This window comes from Sclerotinia sclerotiorum, genomic scaffold, assembly GCF_000146945.2.
Source record: "Sclerotinia sclerotiorum 1980 UF-70 scaffold_3 genomic scaffold, whole genome shotgun sequence".
Lineage (NCBI taxonomy): Eukaryota > Fungi > Ascomycota > Leotiomycetes > Helotiales > Sclerotiniaceae > Sclerotinia > Sclerotinia sclerotiorum.
In genome coordinates this window covers 2257577-2276269 of record NW_001820833.1, presented here as the reverse complement: position 1 = coordinate 2276269, position 18693 = coordinate 2257577, and the positions used below count along the sequence as shown (strand labels likewise).

Below are 18693 nucleotides of genomic sequence, written 5' to 3'. Positions count from 1 at the left end.
GCAACGCCAATATGAACGGCGATACTTATTCATCAAGAGGCATGGCACCTTCAACGACAAGACCTAAAATGGAGGATGGAGCTACTACTGACAAGAAGGCATCAACAGATCGACATGGCTCATCTAGAGATTATCATGTAAGCCTTCTTTTATCAATTTTTTCAGGTGTAACTTATCTAATGAAATGCAGTCTCGAGACGATCGACGTGGTGGGGATAGAGATAGGCGACGCTCGCGCTCCCCAGGGCACCGAGGCTCCAGAAATTCTCGTCGCGATGGAGAGTTAGACACACGGGATTCTTACTCAACAAGTCGCGAATATAGAGAGAGGGAGCGTGAAGATAGGTACTCTGGTAGGGAGCGAAGAGGCGGCGAAAGAGAATGGGATAGAGATCGCGGAGCAGCGAGGCGAGATGCTAGAAGGGACGATGATGAAAGACCGCCGCGCAGAGATAACAGAGATCTATTCGACGATAGACGTGGTGGTGGAGGTGGAGGTGGCAGAAGGGGTGGTGAGCGAGGCGACCGAGGTGATCGACGAGACCGTGGAGACCGTGGAGATGACGGAGGATTCGCAGCTCAACGAGCTGCAAAACGAGACAAGAGCCCAACTCCTCCACCGAAGAAGAAGGAGCCGACACCTGATCTGACGGATATTGTACCAATCTTGGAGCGCAAAAGGAGATTGACACAATGGGATATTAAGCCCCCAGGATATGAGAATGTCACTGCTGAGCAAGCTAAACTTTCGGGCATGTTCCCGCTTCCAGGAGCACCAAGGCAACAACCAATGGATCCAAGCAAGCTACAAGCTTTCATGGCACAACCCAGCGGATCAGTCACTAATGCAGCTCTTAAACCTTCGAACTCTAGACAATCGAAACGTCTCCTTGTGCATAACATTCCCGCCGATACCAAGGAAGAGACTCTTGTTGGGTTCTTCAACCTTCAGCTCAATGGATTAAACGTTATAGAAGGCTCCGATCCTTGTATCTCAGCACAAGTCTCAAAGGATGGTTCATTTGCTTTACTCGAATTCAAGACACAATCCGACGCTACTGTTGCTCTAGCATTGGACGGTATTACTATGGAGAACAATGACCACATGGTAACAGGAAATGGCTCCGCAGATACCCAAGGTCTTTCCATTCGTCGTCCAAAAGATTACATTGTGCCCGCGGTCACTGATGAAACACCATTCGAGCCAGGTGTAGTTTCTAATATTGTACCCGACACTCAAAACAAGATCAGCGTTGCTAACATCCCCCACTACTTAAATGATGAGCAAGTTACGGAGCTCTTGGTGTCTTTCGGGGAGCTAAAGGCCTTCGTATTGGTCAAGGATAGCAATACTGATGAATCAAGGGTAAGCGCACAAATACATGATCTCAACTAGATACTAATATGAATTAGGGAATTGCTTTCTGTGAATACGTGGATCCTGCTGCAACTGACATTGCTGTCGAGGGTCTTAATGGTATGGAGCTTGGTGATAAACATCTCAAGGTTCAGAGAGCTAGTATCGGTAACACCCAAGTTTCCGGCTTGGAGATGAGCGTCAATGCTATGTCTATGCTTGCTGGTACCACATCACAGGATCTCGAAAATGGCAGAGTATTACAATTACTTAACATGGTGACTCCCGAAGAACTTATTGATAATGAAGATTATGAGGGTAAGTGTTTCGTGTCTATTCGTGTGAATACATACTGATCAATACTTTAGAAATTTGCGAAGATGTAAAGGAAGAATGCGAGAAATATGGAAAAGTTCTTGAAATGAAGGTTCCAAGACCAACTGGTGGCAGCAGGCAATCAACTGGTGTTGGTAAGATCTTCGTGAAGTTTGACACTCCAGACTCAGCAGGCAAGGCTCTTAAGGCCCTAGCAGGCAGGAAATTCGCAGACCGTACTGTGGTTACTACATATTTCCCAGAGGTAAATTCAAAGTCCCTTCCATATATTCATAACCAACCACTAACTCTTAAAAAGGAAAATTTCGAAGTCAGCGCTTGGTAGATGGTTCATCAAAACATCAAATTCACCAACTTTTTTCCAATCTAGGCATACCCCCGTATTTACTCATGAAAAGACTACATTCAGTCATGCGCATACACATCGCGTATTTCCTCGTCTCACAAATCTTATATCCTTCTGTACTTTTAGCATCCCCGGCCTCTTAGTATTCAGTCGCAGGCACGATAGGAGTCTTAACATATTCGAACAAAAAGCAGATAGTTTCCCAAAAGTCTTATATTTCCTAACCTTTATAGGATGATGATGATTATTGATTTTATTATGCTACTTACTAATGAGTTTTGGTCGATGATACTTGTTGCAGTTGATTTTATGAGGTTTAGTGTGATTTGAATTAGTTATATTTCTTGATAATTTAATTTTCTTTGATTGTCTGTCTGTCTGTTTGTGTGTTTGATTAGTGAGTAGGGTTATTCATGTTTTTGTATGTGTATGTGTAGGTATATAATGTGATCATACACTGTCCTATCTGGTGATCCTGTATAGCTGATGAGGAATGAAATACCTAATTAGACGAAATCTTACACCCACCTCTCTCTTTTTCTCTCTCATCATCACCCACTTCTCATCATCATCTCAAGTATACTATATAATCCTGATCCATCCATACATATATATTATATTATCTATTCAAGAAGGAGATATCGATACTTAATTCGAAATTCACATCCAGAAATATTAGATACTTAAAGATTATAATGGTAGAATAGTATGGGAATTCGTTGCTGGGTGTTTAGTTGGTGGGTGGGTAGGTAGGTAGATGATAGGGAGTAGATGAAGTAGGTTGTGGATTTGTGGGATAAGTGAGTGGGTGTAGATAGGTGTAGGTGGGGATAGCTAGATTATTTGGATTAAAATGATGTTTAAACGGTTGGGATATTTAGAGAGATTATATATTTGGGTGGTTTATGTGTGTGTGTGTAGATGTATTTTTTTATATATGATCTGAGGAGGTTTGATGCCTACGAGTATTGGGAGGTGGAGTTGGAGTTAGAGTTGGAGTTGGAGTTAGAGTTGGAGTTGGAGTTAGAGTTGGAGTTGGAGTTTAGAGGATAATTAGGTAATACTTATGGTTATTTATTTGTTTTGGGTGTAAAGCAAGCAGACAAGGACAGGCTATGATATTGGGTATGGATTTGGATAGTATATATATACACGCCTGTCTTCTGTATGTATTGGAGTTATAAATCTAGTATATAGATATATATTTTTTAACCTTTATATCTCTAGATATATTAAAGGGATAAAATGGTTGAGTGATTAAGGGATTTTGTTAACTATATTATTTATTTAATACTTAATATTCTATATTCTTAACTTTTAATCTAGATCTTCAAGAAAATAATTATATTTCGTTCGTTTATTATGAGTATCTATTTACAGATTTCCAATTTCAAATCTTAAATATTATTTTTTATTATTTTATAATTTAAATTTAGGAAAAAAATATAATTCAAGATTTACACATGTCCATAAAGATATAATAAGAAGTTTTAATCTTCGTCTCATTTCTCGAATTGGCTTCAGCCACATAGTTCAGATCCTTTTTTCTTCAATTCTGAAAGCAATATGATTTTTTGTTCTAGAATAAAATATGAAAATCTCACCCACACGAACAAGATGACAAAGTCCTTGAGAATGCCCTTTGTTTCATATCTAAGTAGCTATACAAATCAGACGAGCTAGGGTGAAGTCTAGGTAGGATATATAGTACAGATCTATCAAATCCGCATCTAAGGCCCAGTGTAATGGTTCGCTGTCTATTCTTGTGAGACACCTGAAGGGAAACATTGAGAATCTGGAGAGTGAGTCTGCTATTCGAATTATTACTTCGTTTATGCCCCTTTAAGTTGAGTCTGTCTGACCGATGCTAGTGTGTGCGGAAAGGGATTGCGTTGATTGGAAGCTATGCGGATTTGCTGGTTTGTGGGATTCTGAGTCTGGATTAGGATACCCATCAGGATCTGATCTGAACTGAAGATTAAGTTGTGGCTGGGAAGGGTTTGTGATATTAAGTGGGTAGCGGTGGTGATGAGTGGACGGGCAGAGAATACAATAGACTATGAGTTGAATGGTTCTCGTGTGTACAGTATGGTATTAATGTATCAAGTATGTTAGAGAAGCTTTTATTGTTAAAAAATAGATTGGAGAGAGAAGTTCGGTTGCTTACTAGAACGATAGATGGTTTGAGGTTAGTTGGTTGAGAATAGGGAAATAGGGTGCAATTGCCCGTGGATGTCGGTTTGTGTTGAAATATGGGAGAAAAAAATTGGGAAGAGGAAGGAAATAGGGTTAGAGATGGGGTAGCTAGAAATTTCATATGTGAATTGGGGATGGGGTAAAAAATAAAGTATCCAGATGAACAATATAAACAATTATGAGTATCATCGTTGTGCCGAGGCGATTTAATGGTTATCTTCCCGAGACTATTCAATGATTCGAACTGAAATCAATTAGATGCTTTAGAAGGTATTATAAGCAAGCGGAAGGATATCAAAGGATGAGATGGATGAAATAAGTAGCAAGAAGGAAACAAGAGATATATGAGATTCCAATATTTGTTCCATATATAGCATTCAGCTAATACCTTTACAACGTTATTATTCAATAATGAATCTATTTATCAACGAGGCAACGAGTAAAAAGAATCCGAGTATTTGCATTGAATTTCGTTCGATTTTGAAAGATGTATAGATCAACCATATATACTATTCTACCACATAAATATTCTCGTTTCCAGTAACTAAAAGAACCCAACATCGAAACCTATTTTGTATTCACGTCTACTATCATACCATCACATAACTAGGTATACATATATCATTCGTCCCGATATTATCTATCAGTCCTACGAATGCAATCAATTTCGCAGCCCCAATTTGCAAATGCATATAATAGCGAGCTCTTATTCTTCTCCCATTTTTTGTATTCCCAATCTTAGAATCTTCGGTTCTGTATGTGAAATAAATGGCTCTTGAGTACTATATCCGCCATGTCATTTGTAGTTTTTATATTGTAGAGCTGGTTTTCGATATATATAGGGTGACGGGCATCTGAGTGCTGGTGCGACGATGAAGATTGGATTGAATTTGGATCGTCCTGCTAGGGAGTGTACGTGAAGGTGTTAGTCCAGCTCTTCTGTCATATCCATAAATATTAATATGTAATTGGTATCGAATAGGACGAGGACATTGGCCGAGTAAAGCAAGAAGATGGAGAAGACTAAGACGGAGACGAAAATTTATGTTTCCCTCCTTGAAAAATGCAAAAAATCGACACAGCTCGCGCGGTATAATAGAAATGTAGTGTACAGTTAACTTGCATATAACTTCCCAGGTAATAAATCTGATACCTGGACTGCGCATCTGGAACTTATACTTAAGATACCATTACTGAGTACTATATTTTCTGCAAGTCTTACATGAAGGCTTAGCACAGGACCTTTTGCTACCTATAATACAGAAGAACCTTTTACAACATACGAGTACTGGTTGTTTCCAAAACTAGATGTGCAAAAAGGTTTTAAAGCGTATGTAGGTGAATATTCCTCATCTCAGCTCATCTCAAGCTAAGATAATTAGAGTCCTAGGACGCGAATTGTATTGTCACCACCAATGCATTAAAGGTATTCCGTCCAACTATCTATCTATCAATCAGTCGAACCACATAACTAAACATGCATTCTTCAGTCTTTAATCATCCTGCATTGCTCGCTCCAAGCCATACATCCAGAAATATTGTCTCTCACAAATCCCGGAAGATAACTCAGCTTTTTCCATTCAACCTCAGAATTGCAGAAAACAAATATGCAGCAACGATGATTCACTACTCATCAAACTAGGCAAACTACGAACCAATGTACTCAGTATTTTATATTTTCCGTCTTAAGTGATAGATACGGGGTCATTGGAAAATATCCGATATGTCATGACCGGGACATATGTTAATGTAAGAATAGAGACGTCATCACTACCACCATACATTCCAAGCTCATAGAAAATCATCCTCCGAAGCTCCTTATTCAGCACATTCATGTCCTTCCGCTAATTGTGCAAGTGATCATATGAACCTAACTCTTTCTCATAAGATTCGAATGACCAATCTGTCATTTTCTAGCGTCGTATTGTTCTATACCTTTCTTATTCTAGCCATTGATACTTGATCATTGACTTGATAGAGCTGAGTTTTGGCTGATATTGTTGGTTTTTTGCGTAGTGGGTGGATAATACAGGTTGGTACGTTGGATGTTAGAATCGGTGTATCGGAGTGCTTGTATATATGATATTGAGGATATGTAGAAGCTTCAAAATGGGGAAGTGCAAGGGGGAAATTGAAGATTATGGGGGTGAAGGAGAGTGAAACGGGGTGATTAGGTGGAGGGAAGGAACTGAGGAGAAGATCAATGATGCGTTTTGTTTCATGCGCGTTTGCGTAAAACGACAAGGCATTCATAGTGGTGTGAGGTATCTATATGAAATACTAATCATGAATCTCATAGCCTTGATGTACTTGGTATTTCTTCATCCATAATCTTACAGCCACTATAGAAATAACTGAGATTTTATTTTACACTAGTACTATCCATCTATATGCCTAAGAACGATACAAAAAGATAGTTCCCAGACTATTTTCCTCTACATATGAAGATGCAAATGCACTCAGTAGTCATATAGTGAACATAACACGACATCACCACCTAACCAAAGTTCACACTCTCATCATCTTGGCTGCATCCTATACACCCATCCTGTATACCCACACCAATATCCCCGGATCCTCTACGCGGTGCAACACTGACAACACAACAGCAATACAACAGATGCAGCATACATGAAAAACGTCATTGTGAATATAATCTATCACCACCATTACTATATGTATTCCACCGCTTCGTGCTGTATAACATATTATAGTAGCGACATGTATTATGTATGTACTACATACATATATATGTATCCTTACATCATAATTGAGGGCAAAGACGAACAGTTCACGCAGGAATATGGAATCAGCAACGACACAGCAGAATAGAATGCAGAAAAAGTACACAAGTGAGGAAAAAATGATCAAAAACGTGGAAATACACTGATATTTCGGAGTTTCAAACTATCCATACTATACTATACTATCCACAAGAAAGCAGCTCCCGCAGCCCAATTTCCTACACTCCTTCCGAATACTACGATGGCATACCTACCTAGTATATCCAATAATTGAATTCATGAGCTATGGCTATAGCTATAGCTAATTATAAGCGGAAGAAGTAAACAAGACGTTCCAAACCACAAGCGTTCGTGATCACCACCCGGGAGATTAGATTGAAACATGCATCTTACCTCAAAGTAGTTCACAATGAGCAGCATGCATGCGCAAGCAGATTTAGCTATTAGTCTAGGTGCCGTAGCAAGCTACCGTAGGAACGTTACTAGCGCCGGTAGGTTACCGGGTGTCAAGACTCTCCAACTCTCCAACTTTCGAATCTTGTACCCGACTGTTCCTGGTCCTGTATTTTTTCCAAATTATCACTTGTCAAGGTTAGAACCTACCTACACTACGCTAGATTATGCTGCACTACGTCCTTTTAAAAAGTGATTTCGATCTGGGATAATCATTGATATATTGGGATGGATGAGAGTGGAGTGGAGTGTATTGATATAAATACACGGAGTAAACCCTAGCTACGCCTAGCTGACCCACGCTCGAAAGCTGAAACTCGATTAATTTCTCGCTGTACCTACCCTGTCATCCTGCCCTATCCCAGAAAAGAACAGAGGAATAGAGAAACAAAGAAAGAAAGACATATTTACTCCTGTTAAAGGGAAATTCCCAATCTCGTTTATCGTTCTATGAATTCTTCTCGAAGCTTTGTTTCGCGAGGATATCCACCCACGGCCCCATTTTCATTTTACAGAATAGTTCGACCGGTATCCATGGTCTTGCTCGGATCCTTGTTCTCCGTACATACCTAGGTAAGGAGATACAATCTCTGGTCTCGGTATCCTTTGTACCGTAATTTGTGGTTTTCCAATCTAGGTAGGTACCTACTACCGACTACCTAGGTAGGTAGAATAGATTTGAATTGAATTGACTATGCCTTGATTCGCATTCAGAGGTTTAGGATATATATAGTGTTTTGGTGATTTTTGTTTAAGAGGAATGAGATAAAAGAGGAGAAGAGTGAAGAATTAATCCGTATAGGGATAAGTGTAAAAATATCCTAGTATAGAGTTTGTGCTACTGTTGCTATTATGTTCAAACTTCAAACTGTTCATCTAGGCAATAATGACGTCTATCTATCGCTCTATCTCATCTATGATCTATCTCACTCTGAAACCACATCACCAGGATCAAAATCAACTTTTCTTGGGACCAAATAATCTCCAAAAATACCACGCGCAAGAGAAAAAGAGAATAATAATAATACCTACCCAAAGAAGATAACAATCCGTTCTCATCCCACGGATTGTCCTTTTGAAGTAATATATATATATATCCACCTTTCCAATCAATCGTTCAATCATCACTCAATCATTTTAACCGGACCCCAAGACCCTGAAAAAATTCATAAGGCTTGGCGACTACGTTTCCTCCCTCCACTTTTCCAAATTGATTCGTTGATTTGGTGAGGGAGGAATGGGAAGGAGAGGAGAATTTCATGTAAAAGTTGAAGCCACCTATGTCATGAGTCTTAGATTTTTTTTTTTAATCAATAGGAAGGAAGTCGGAGTGTTTTGTGTCGCCTTATCATTTTTAGAAGGGTTTCATTGATGAGGCTGTTTTGAGCGGTTTTTGATTTGATTTGTGTAGGGGGATGGAATAGATGGCTTGATGAATACATGGCATAGATGGGATGATGGCGGGTGAGGCGCCTGTTGTCGTTTTATCTATAGAGTGTTCTTTCAGATGTAGATGCTATAAAGCTAGTGTTCAGACTATAAGGTTTTATTTTATAACGTCACTCTTAATAGGATAAAGGGGTATATTTTGAATACTTTTTCTTATATATAGATGTGAAAAAGTTTATATATTATATCTCTCTCTCTTTTCTAAAAATATTCATCTGTATATTTCCATTTAATATATTTTAATTCTTTCTACCTACCCAGTAAGTAAGTAAGTATCTAATCAAAAATCTCAAACTCCAATTCACCAATTCCAAGTCCCGAAAGATTTTGGAACCGAGTTATAATTACCTACCTATACCTACCTAGGTAGAATATAATCTGACAAAAACATACATACCTACAGAGTAGTACTCGAGTAACTCGGTGGAGAATTCCCAAGTCCGTTCATCTATCAACATCTCCAAACGGTAGTTACCCAATCTCGGCTCCAGAGTTTCACCCACATACATACCTAGTCTAGTATCCTACAAATAGTATTATCAAGATGATATTATATATCAACCTCGAAATTCTACAGGAACATTCTATTTCCCTTCTTTTAAAATCCTATATCCGTCGCAACGGGATTATTGTACGTGATATATGATATTATGTTTTAGACATTTTGATGCCCATTATCCATCCATCCATCAAGAGTTTTCAAGTTGGTTCCGGATTTCTGTTACTTACCTCTTCTAATAATTCACTCACCTCATTTTGTGTCTTTCGGTCAAATTTTATATCTTTACATCTAGATTGTTGCTATGTATAAATCTATCCGTCTGCCTGTCTGTCTATTATGTACTCGATCTTAACATCAAACGAGGCCTCGTCTGAATCACGGTCCAGAGGTTCGTCTATCGTTTTGTATTAAGATATGTAAGATGGGATATTATTATCTTGGTATCTTAGCATTATGTATATGTATGAATGTATGTAGTATGTAAAATTAGCACGAGATAGGTAACTAAAGATTGTCGATCGATGAAGGGTTCATCGTAGTCATGGTATGTATCTAATATGATAATCCAGACATCTAATACCCAGCCAGCATTTAGATACCCGGAGATCTAACATCTCCCAACTCCCAGCTAAAATCTACATTGCCGGCCCGATAACGCATTAGCATCGGTAAACACAACGAACCCAAATCTTATCTCGTCAGTAGATAGATTAATCGATGACGAATCGACGATATGATGATACGCGGAGGATTATTTTCTTCACCACTAACCGCAGTGCCAATGCCAACTTTGCCGGATCGATATCGTGCTAAGTTCATTTACTCCGGAGTCCGTAAGATAGATATCACTAGAAAATTCAAAATCCAAGAAACTCTATTCACCACTACCTCCGGAGAGTTCGTAACGACGGTGAGAAGGCGGGGCAAGCGGTAACCAAAATTATGGTTAAACCATTAAAGAGCGGTAAAAGTTTAATAAATTATTTTGTAAAATTAACCTTGAACTCTATCGATTCCATTGGTAAACTTAATTTTTGAAGTTTCTCGCATTTCTTCTCCTTAACGAATCATTTAAACGAGAATTAGGTATGTGTGTGTCTATCTACCCTGTTACTCCTCCCAAACTCCATTTCTGTTACAGCCTGAACAGCCTGAAGTTATTTGTTTGCTTGCTTCAATGAGGCTGTGTAATATTGTATCACCTCGCTCCCACAAATCCCATCCATCCACCCATCCATCCACCCATCTATCCATCACCCCATCCACCAACCCCCGTCCATCCAAAGTAACCGAAGATCCAGGGTCCTCTCTCCTCTCCTATCTCTCCTCCTATCTCCTCTCCCCTCTCCCTCTCCCCTCTCCACACAAAACAAACACAGGAACCAAACCCCCCCATGCTCCTCCATCAACGTCCATCCCAACATCCCAAAGTCCCACCACCCAATCAAAAATCCAGCAAAACCCAGCATTACCCAACCACTCCATCAACAACCTCACCCTCTATCCTACATACCGGCACCCCCATGCACAAAACCACACACCCTCGTCAAAAACCCCCGTCAAAACCTATAACACACAACCCAATATACGTTTCAGAACACGCAGGGAACAATGCACATTTGCGTCATTGGGACTAGGATACCCACCTTGTGATGAGGATCCATTTTCATTCATGCGGGCACTCATCCATTCATCCATCTATTCCAATTTCCTCATCCCCCCAAATTTGCATCAAAATGCGAAAGCTCGATACGGTACTTAGTACTAGGATAGGAGGGAGTTTTACTCAATTACTTACTTACTTACCGCTTCCTTGTGATGGTATGGTTGGTGACTTTCGTCATCGGTATCGTGATGTGTATGTAGGTAGGTAGTCAAACTCATCGTCAGATTAACCTACCTAGCCTAGGTATGTATTTCGATTTCATCATTTCATCACTCATCATATCATCATATTCATCACATTCACATTCACACATTCGTATTAGTGGATTCTGCTAGCAGCCGCTGTGAACTTTATCTTCAAACAAACTCCATATAGAGTACAGTATAGTACATACCTACTTGGGAAGGACTTACCAGGTAGGTAGGTATATAAAATAGAGTTTCCATCACCCAAGAAACATAACCGTCGCGAGGTAACGTGATATAAATAATAAATCTTAAATATAAAACATTACCTACTGCGTACAGTAAACAAGTAAATAATAAAAAATTTCTACAAATCTAATCCCTCACCCAATCCTCATCCCTACACAAACCCAACCCAAAGCCAGCCATCAAAGAAAAAAAACTCCCCCCTCTTCTCTTCTTGTCCTACCAAACCCAGAAACTCCCACACCACCAAAAACAAAAAACCTCCTAGTGTAGCATACATAACATAACATAAGCAGCAGACAAGTCTGTCTGAGACTCTGAGACTCAGAGACTCTAGGGACCCTGACACCCGATTCCAGATGATCATACAAACTAGGATACTAGGTAGTTGTAGATATAGTTCAGTCGATCATACATACATACATAGTAGATCATGTAAAGAAAGAGTGAAGATTTTCAGTGTCCACGAATACACCATCTTAGCATATCTTATTACTCGAGTGCAATCCAATCTAATCTCATGCTTTGTAGGTAAGGTAGGGTGGGGGAGGTAGAGAGGTAGGATGCATGTTACTATTTATTCACTTTACCTAGAGTACCTACTCGAGCTTAATCAGGGTAAGCTTTTAGAGTTCAAGCTTTCCAAGCTTTCCACATACATATTGACATATTGCATATTGCATATATAACCGTTAGGATTGGTGTATCTACTAGCTAGCTAGCTACCTACACATAGGGTTGAGACTTTCAGACTTCAGACTTTCAGGCCTCAGACTTTCAGACTTCAGATATAAGACATATAAGACATATATAAATATAATATCAAGAAGCGAAGCGAACAAATTTGAATCAGGGACTTACGAAGCGGAGCGGAGCTGTTAATCGCCTCCGAAAAATAGATTCATAATATTGGTTTAATGAGATGAGTGTGAGAGAGATAATATGTGATGGTAATATTGTATGTAAATATGTATATGTGATAATAATGAAAGAAGGTAAAGGAGAAAGTACCGGATTCAGATTATATCCCTAGTAAGATTCAAATTGAGATTCAGATTGAGATTCAATTAAGACTTATGCATTGAATCAATTGTATCGCATTGATTTTTGTCGGAGCTTCTGGCCCCGTTAATCGAGATTCCATTCACAATTCATATCGCCACTGGACGTGGTACTACCTAGTAAAAGGCCATTTATTGGTATTTGATGGTTCATTCGTGATATTACTTTCCATGCTCGTAGTGACTGTATGTATAGACCTTTGAATCCATGCTATGGTCCAACCATCCATCCATCCATCCCGCTCAAGCTATACAGCCATCCATCTAAACCTATCCCTATCCACCCGCTGTCCAACCATCCATCCATCCGTCCATCCATCCTAATTAAAATAAAAAAAATGCAGTCCTTCTTTCAAAGGTGGGTATAATGATTGAACGAATGGAAGAAGTAACCTCACAAACTAATAATACAGCAATACACGGCACGTCCGAAGTGTACGTGCCTAATGGAAAACCCCGTGGTGATGCCCTGACAAAGTTACATGCAAAAATCCCGAAAAGATAAAAACACCCTTTTCAACGCCATCCGTAAAAACACATTTATTCTTCTGCATACTCGGCAGCAAAAGTGTTGAGCCTCCAAAAACCAAAGATAACGGTATTAGGCATAACTTCCAGAGGTAAAATGTATAGGAGGGCCGTATAACGATCGGATAAGAAGTGAAAATAAGGTTTCCGCCATTGATCAAATGAAGTGCGCCCGTCCCCGAAATTGAAAAGTGTATAAAAAAGGGTGCCCAAATCGATAAGAGTCGCAAATTGATAGTCACACGAAGAACGGCTTCTCCGTAACACACTTTTTATAAAAAATGGTATATCGAAATGATGCAAGAGACCCGATGCCGAACAATTTTGCGTCGAGTCTTTTTTTCTTGACCAATTATCTTTGTGGTCGTCTATGTTCGTGAAAGAAGTGATATGAACAGAGCGTAATGGGTGTGATAGATAGTGTACAAAGTCAAAGGTGTAAAAATTTATTCTGGCGATTGATGGTCTTCGGAACCAGCTTCCGATCTTGCGTCGCCCTTGTGTACTTTCTTATGTCTTCGCAAGTTGGAAACGACTGAGAAATGTCTGCCGCAACCTTCATAATCGCAAGGGAATGCTATTTTCAGTTAGATTTAGAACCATGGTGACATCTAAGTGGGATAACTTACGCTTCTCCCCAGTATGACTGTACATGTGTGTTTGCAAAGAACTTGGTCGCGTAAATCGTTTCTCGCAGATCTTGCATTTGTGCTTCTTAAGTGTACTTGAAGATACCTTTGAGCTGAATTGACCCATCATTGATTGAGGTGCAGGAGGAATTCCACCACCAAGAATACCACCCGGTGGAGGTAATGTCCTCGCTGACACCGATTCGATGTCAGAACCATTCGAGTAATCGGAAACTGAAGAATCAACTGAGCCGTAATATGGGTAGGACGTGCTTGCGGAAGAGATAGATGAATTTGACGAATGTGTTGCGGGGAAACCGTATGAATCGCCAGATCCTCTGCCAAGTCGTGGAGGACCTCCATAAATATTTCTGGGTGTGGTGTTTTGACTCATGGCAAGCATGCCCCTTGCGCCATCGAGTGTTGAGTCCCGTGAAAATCCGGCATTATCATTATTTGGTAATCCTCTGTCATTAAAGTCAATAAGTGAATTCTGACGGTGGGACCGCGGCGCATCGGCAGGGATATCGAAGAGTGGATTTGAAGATACTGACGGTTGTGAGAGTCGCCTGGAATGATCCTGTTGCTGAATGGGATACGATGATCGCACAGCCGGCGGCGGTGCCGGGACGTAGCCCATCCCATCATATGGCGACGGCGCAGAGGTGTAAGTAGTATGAGCGGGCGATGGTGCGCTGTTATACCCGGAATCGCTCCCATATCCAGGTGGTAAGGAACGGCTGGGGCTCATCATATCTTGTTGACTGGTGAGTAAATCCTGCTGTGCTCCAGAGAAACCCGTAAAGATGTTACCTGCTGATGCCGCAGTGACTGGGATACTGTACGATCCCGTAGATACATTATTTAAGCGTGCATTTGGTTGCCTCTCAATCCCCTCAATTCCCAAACCCGCATCGTTACCACCAGTTGAAGCATAAATGCTCGAGCCTGCAGAGGTAGCCGTCGTTGCTGGCCATGCAACGTTGTTGAATGAGATGGGTGGTGGATTCGCATATGGCAAGTGGTGGTTGTTGCTGAAGTGCATACCGCCCTGGAACGGTGGTCGGTTGTCCATTGTCATTGTCATCTTTTGCAACAAAGTTTAAAAAGCTTCCAAGTAACCGATGACGCCGAGAGAGTATGCTATATTGGTGGTAAAAAAAAGTGTAGTATGAAATAAAACGTGGATCAGATGCAGGATCCCGCGTAATGGTCGAATGTTGTTGATAGAATAAGAGTTCAAGAGGTAAGGAAGAGTCGATCAGTGAAGTGACAGCCGGCGGGATCAGCGTTACTTATGTGCTTCGGTCTGCTGAAGACAAAGCTTTGAAGATGGAAGGGAAGGAGTATTCAAGGATGATGGTTGGTGGGGTAATCCTTGAATAGGACTGAGATGAGTAGTTTCCTTTTGAGAACGAAGAACGTCGAGTCAAGGCTTTCGATAATTGGAGAATTGGAGATTTAGTCTGGTCGAGGATGCTTGTGAATAGATGCTTGTAGTCGCAAACCTTAGGGAGGGGTGCTGCATAAGAATATCGTGTGCACTACGCTGCTCGGGGGATAGGTAGGTAGGTGATGGGTGGGTGATAGGTAGACCTCTCAGAGCGGGGCGAAACCTGCACTTGAATCTCTTCAGAAGGGATCGACAGATGATATCTTTCCCTGCTTCTTTTTATGTTCCGCTGGGTACTTGGTACTTGGTCTTGCCTTCTTTGTGGAGGAGAGAGAGGCTAGAGGTAAATGCGGTGAGCGGGTCAATCCAAGGACAATTGTCTGTGTCTTTTTTCCCTTGAGAGGTAATAAGCTCATCAGACAAGTCCCACTTGACGAGTTTCGAGAATCAGAGCAAGCTGTCAGATCTTCGGCAGTGCTATTGATCCACGAAGGTATGCGTGGGGAAGACGTCAATTCGAATGAGGCAATGATGCTGCAATACCCAGCTGTCTGGCCCTGGGATGTGTGTGTCTATTGAATGTTGGGATATAAAAAGAGTTATTGATGGACGGCTCATTACTTTCCTTGGGGAAAGTAGTAAAGGTTTAAAGAGGCTATGATCATAGGATAGCGGTTTGGAGAAAGGGATTGGAAGAAATACTTGGGAGGATATTCTATGTAAAAGGTACGAAACGCTTGAGGTAATCCACATCCAGAGAGATACTTGGAAACAATGATAAAATGGAGAATCATGAGTAGTCCTGTCTGTTTGTCCTTTTCCCATTTGTGTAGAATGAGGAAATAGGAAAGTATGTGGACGATCACACCGGGGGGAGAGTGAGAAGAGAGGGGCCCTTTTTGAAGGAGGGTCCAAGTTGATCTAGTTGAGAATTAGTTAAGAGTCGAACTAAAATACTTGAAAACTAGTTTTTCCTTTTAGTACTCCACAGTTTTACCTAGATAGGGTTGAAGCATTAGCCTGCATTTCCTATGATGTATCTTGCAGAGAACAGGGACAAGGGACGAGCAAGGATTGAAACAATCGCTATGTGTACCCTGAGCTTTTTATTTTATTATTATTATTATTATTACTATTTACTATTCAAACCATCATTTTAATCCCGATCAATAAAAACTTGGAGGAGAAAATTTATTCCCGCGTGCTAGTCTCCAAACTTTGTGTGATGTGGGTCATGGTCAAATTGGAGGGTTAGATGGTAAACATATTATGTCAACAAAGAAGGAAGCAGGAGGATAACTTATTAGTCCTCTAGTGAGCAAGTTGGGAGTAGAGCCAATCGAATTAGACACTCTTTGAGTGCTGGGCAGACGAGCCCAAGTATACATTGTGAAATTAATACTTCTTTTGTCTTAAAGTACATATTATATATGAACCTTACTCGAAGGGGTCCCAAGAAAACTGGAAACCAAATCAATGTACAGAGTAGGCGAACTGCAGGCGAACTACTAGAAAATTAAGAGAAAAAAAGAAAAAAGAACCCAAAAAAACTAGCCGAATCATGATAAAAATAGTCTCAAAATTAGATCAATTTAAGGGCTTCCCCTCATCATCGTTTCCGAGTTTTGTTGGTCATATCAATTGGTATGTGTTTCTATTGTTGATGAGTGCTCACTGCTCCCTCCCTACATATTTTCACATTCGGCAGTGTCATTTATAGAATGCGGTGAATTGACGGTACGCGTCGCTGGTGGGGATTCCTCCTAGCGATGAGTTTAGGTTTAATGTAGGGAATTCACGCCCAGCATGCATGTGTAGCGTAAATCCACTTCACAAAACCCTACCGCACTTTGATCCTCTTTCAGAAACATGACGGATAGCGATGTAAATGGGAGACAGCTATCAACCAATGAAAGCCTCTTTCGTGTGAGGCTTTCAACGAATGAGGAATTAGCATTTTGACAATGTGAGCGCCCTTTCTCTCTGCTTCGACTGGGATGGATGTACGGAGTAGCAGCTTAAGGTTCAATAATATGGAGTTCGGATGGAGTTGATTGATTGATCAACAAACCTTTCATCATCGTACATTGGTATTTGCTGGCAGTACAGAGTTGTATGACAAACACCAACTGATTAGATTTTGAACATGTCTTGATCAGCCATAGCGTAGTGTATGTTTATTGCAAGTCAGGTACGGTACCGTACCATTTTAGAAGGAGACATCTAATTGCGGAGTTTTGAAGATTTGTATGTTACACTCGCTGTCTTTGGAGATTCCAGTGACTGGGTTACCTACATCTTGTATATGAAGCTAGACACTTTCAGAGTTACAACTATCAAAACAAAATTACTTCTATCAAAGATTGTAGCTACCTCTTCTTTGTCTACCTTCCATTCGAGATTGCACCTGTCCGGTACTGTGCTATCAATCTCAAACACGGTACTCAAAAGGATTAATTAGTTTGCGGGCACGGGCGGAAAAGATTGTCTGTTCGCACACAAGGTAAAGAGAAAAGTTAAGTGGAGAGAAGAATGCTCACATGTTTCTATCATTGGCCAACACCTGTTCATCAATTTGTATCTTCAAATCTGCGAAATCGGAAAATTATTCATTCAATTTCGTTGTTGTTATCTCTCCATGATCTTTAAATATCTCGAGAATCTCGTGGTGCTCCATTATTATTTGAGATCTAATTTCTTTGCATTTCTCTTTGGAAAAGTGCAAGAATGGATGAAAGATGGAACTAATTGTTTCGATAATGACGGCATGTGTCTCTCGAACGAATGAAAGAATGAAAGGGGTATGCTATCATTTCATTTTTCTCACCCTGGTACAACTTATTAGATCCTTCAACGGATGTGTCCAACCGTCACTTCACAGCACGGTGTACCGTACTAATTCATCTCCTTGCTGAGGCTTGCTTTAGCCTCACCTTGGCTTGATGTCCAATGCGCGCAGGAGGATCAGATGGACCCCGAAATCGTCATTTCTACCAGGTTTCGGGCGAGGGAAAGCTGCCTCTGCAGTAGGTGGCGCCAATAAGCTTGCTCAAGTACGAGAACAATTGGAACACCTATCATTCTTACGAATTTTTGAAATTTTGCTAAAAAGTCCGTCGAGGCTTTAATTAATGAAGAATAGAGGTATGTATCCTGAGGTTGATTAAACGAGTCACAATGAAGGGGTTTCGAAACCCCTCAAACCTTCTCCTACTCTTCGTTCCCCCCATCTCGACTATCAAAAAGAAGTAAGCATTCTCAATCTCCCAATCCTAGTCGTATCAAGAAAAAGCCACCATAAAGCCATTTTTAGATCAAGACGAGTTGTCGAAGGGTATGTATGCTTGGCAGTTCATCCTATTTTCAATTACGGGCAAGAGTTTGCTTTTAATCTAAATCATCAAGACGGCGCAGAAGCAAAAAGCCCTTTTTTCACCATGGCGTATTTTTGCCACTGTACCAATTGATGTTAGCTGCATCTTGAATAGTCGCATTATCAAGTTCCAGCAGCACCGTTGGTAATCATCGAAAAAATCGTTGCACGGAAGTAATTTTTGTCAGTGTGTGGGGGGAATATGAAAATGGGATGGTTGGGAATACGG

At 40.5% G+C, this 18693-nt stretch overlaps 5 protein-coding genes across 5 annotated transcripts; 2 read left to right on the top strand and 3 right to left on the bottom strand.

Annotated features, from left to right (window-relative positions):
• Positions 1 to 114: 114 nt before the first annotated feature.
• Positions 115 to 2290, top strand: SS1G_02977 (hypothetical protein; the record flags this gene model as incomplete). The annotated part of the gene is made up of 5 exons (XM_001596704.1): positions 115 to 137; positions 325 to 1366; positions 1414 to 1675; positions 1726 to 1937; positions 2273 to 2290. 5 exons carry the CDS (start codon positions 115 to 117, stop codon positions 2288 to 2290), a joined length of 1557 nt encoding a protein of 518 aa, XP_001596754.1.
• Positions 2291 to 7388: 5098 nt separating this feature from the next.
• Positions 7389 to 7628, top strand: SS1G_02976 (predicted protein; the record flags this gene model as incomplete). The annotated part of the gene is made up of 1 exon (XM_001596703.1): positions 7389 to 7628. The coding sequence occupies one exon, from the start codon at positions 7389 to 7391 to the stop codon at positions 7626 to 7628; it is 240 nt and encodes a 79-aa protein (XP_001596753.1).
• A 1492-nt stretch (positions 7629 to 9120) lies between these two features.
• Positions 9121 to 9636, bottom strand: SS1G_02975 (predicted protein; the record flags this gene model as incomplete). The annotated part of the gene is made up of 3 exons (XM_001596702.1): positions 9121 to 9134; positions 9279 to 9397; positions 9632 to 9636. 3 exons carry the CDS (start codon positions 9634 to 9636, stop codon positions 9121 to 9123), a joined length of 138 nt encoding a protein of 45 aa, XP_001596752.1.
• Positions 9637 to 13515: 3879 nt separating this feature from the next.
• Positions 13516 to 14785, bottom strand: SS1G_02974 (hypothetical protein; the record flags this gene model as incomplete). The annotated part of the gene is made up of 2 exons (XM_001596701.1): positions 13516 to 13646; positions 13699 to 14785. The coding sequence occupies 2 exons, from the start codon at positions 14783 to 14785 to the stop codon at positions 13516 to 13518; spliced, it is 1218 nt and encodes a 405-aa protein (XP_001596751.1).
• A 545-nt stretch (positions 14786 to 15330) lies between these two features.
• On the bottom strand, positions 15331 to 15507 carry SS1G_02973 (predicted protein; the record flags this gene model as incomplete). The annotated part of the gene is made up of 1 exon (XM_001596700.1): positions 15331 to 15507. The coding sequence occupies one exon, from the start codon at positions 15505 to 15507 to the stop codon at positions 15331 to 15333; it is 177 nt and encodes a 58-aa protein (XP_001596750.1).
• Between the last annotated feature and the right edge of the window lie 3186 nt (positions 15508 to 18693).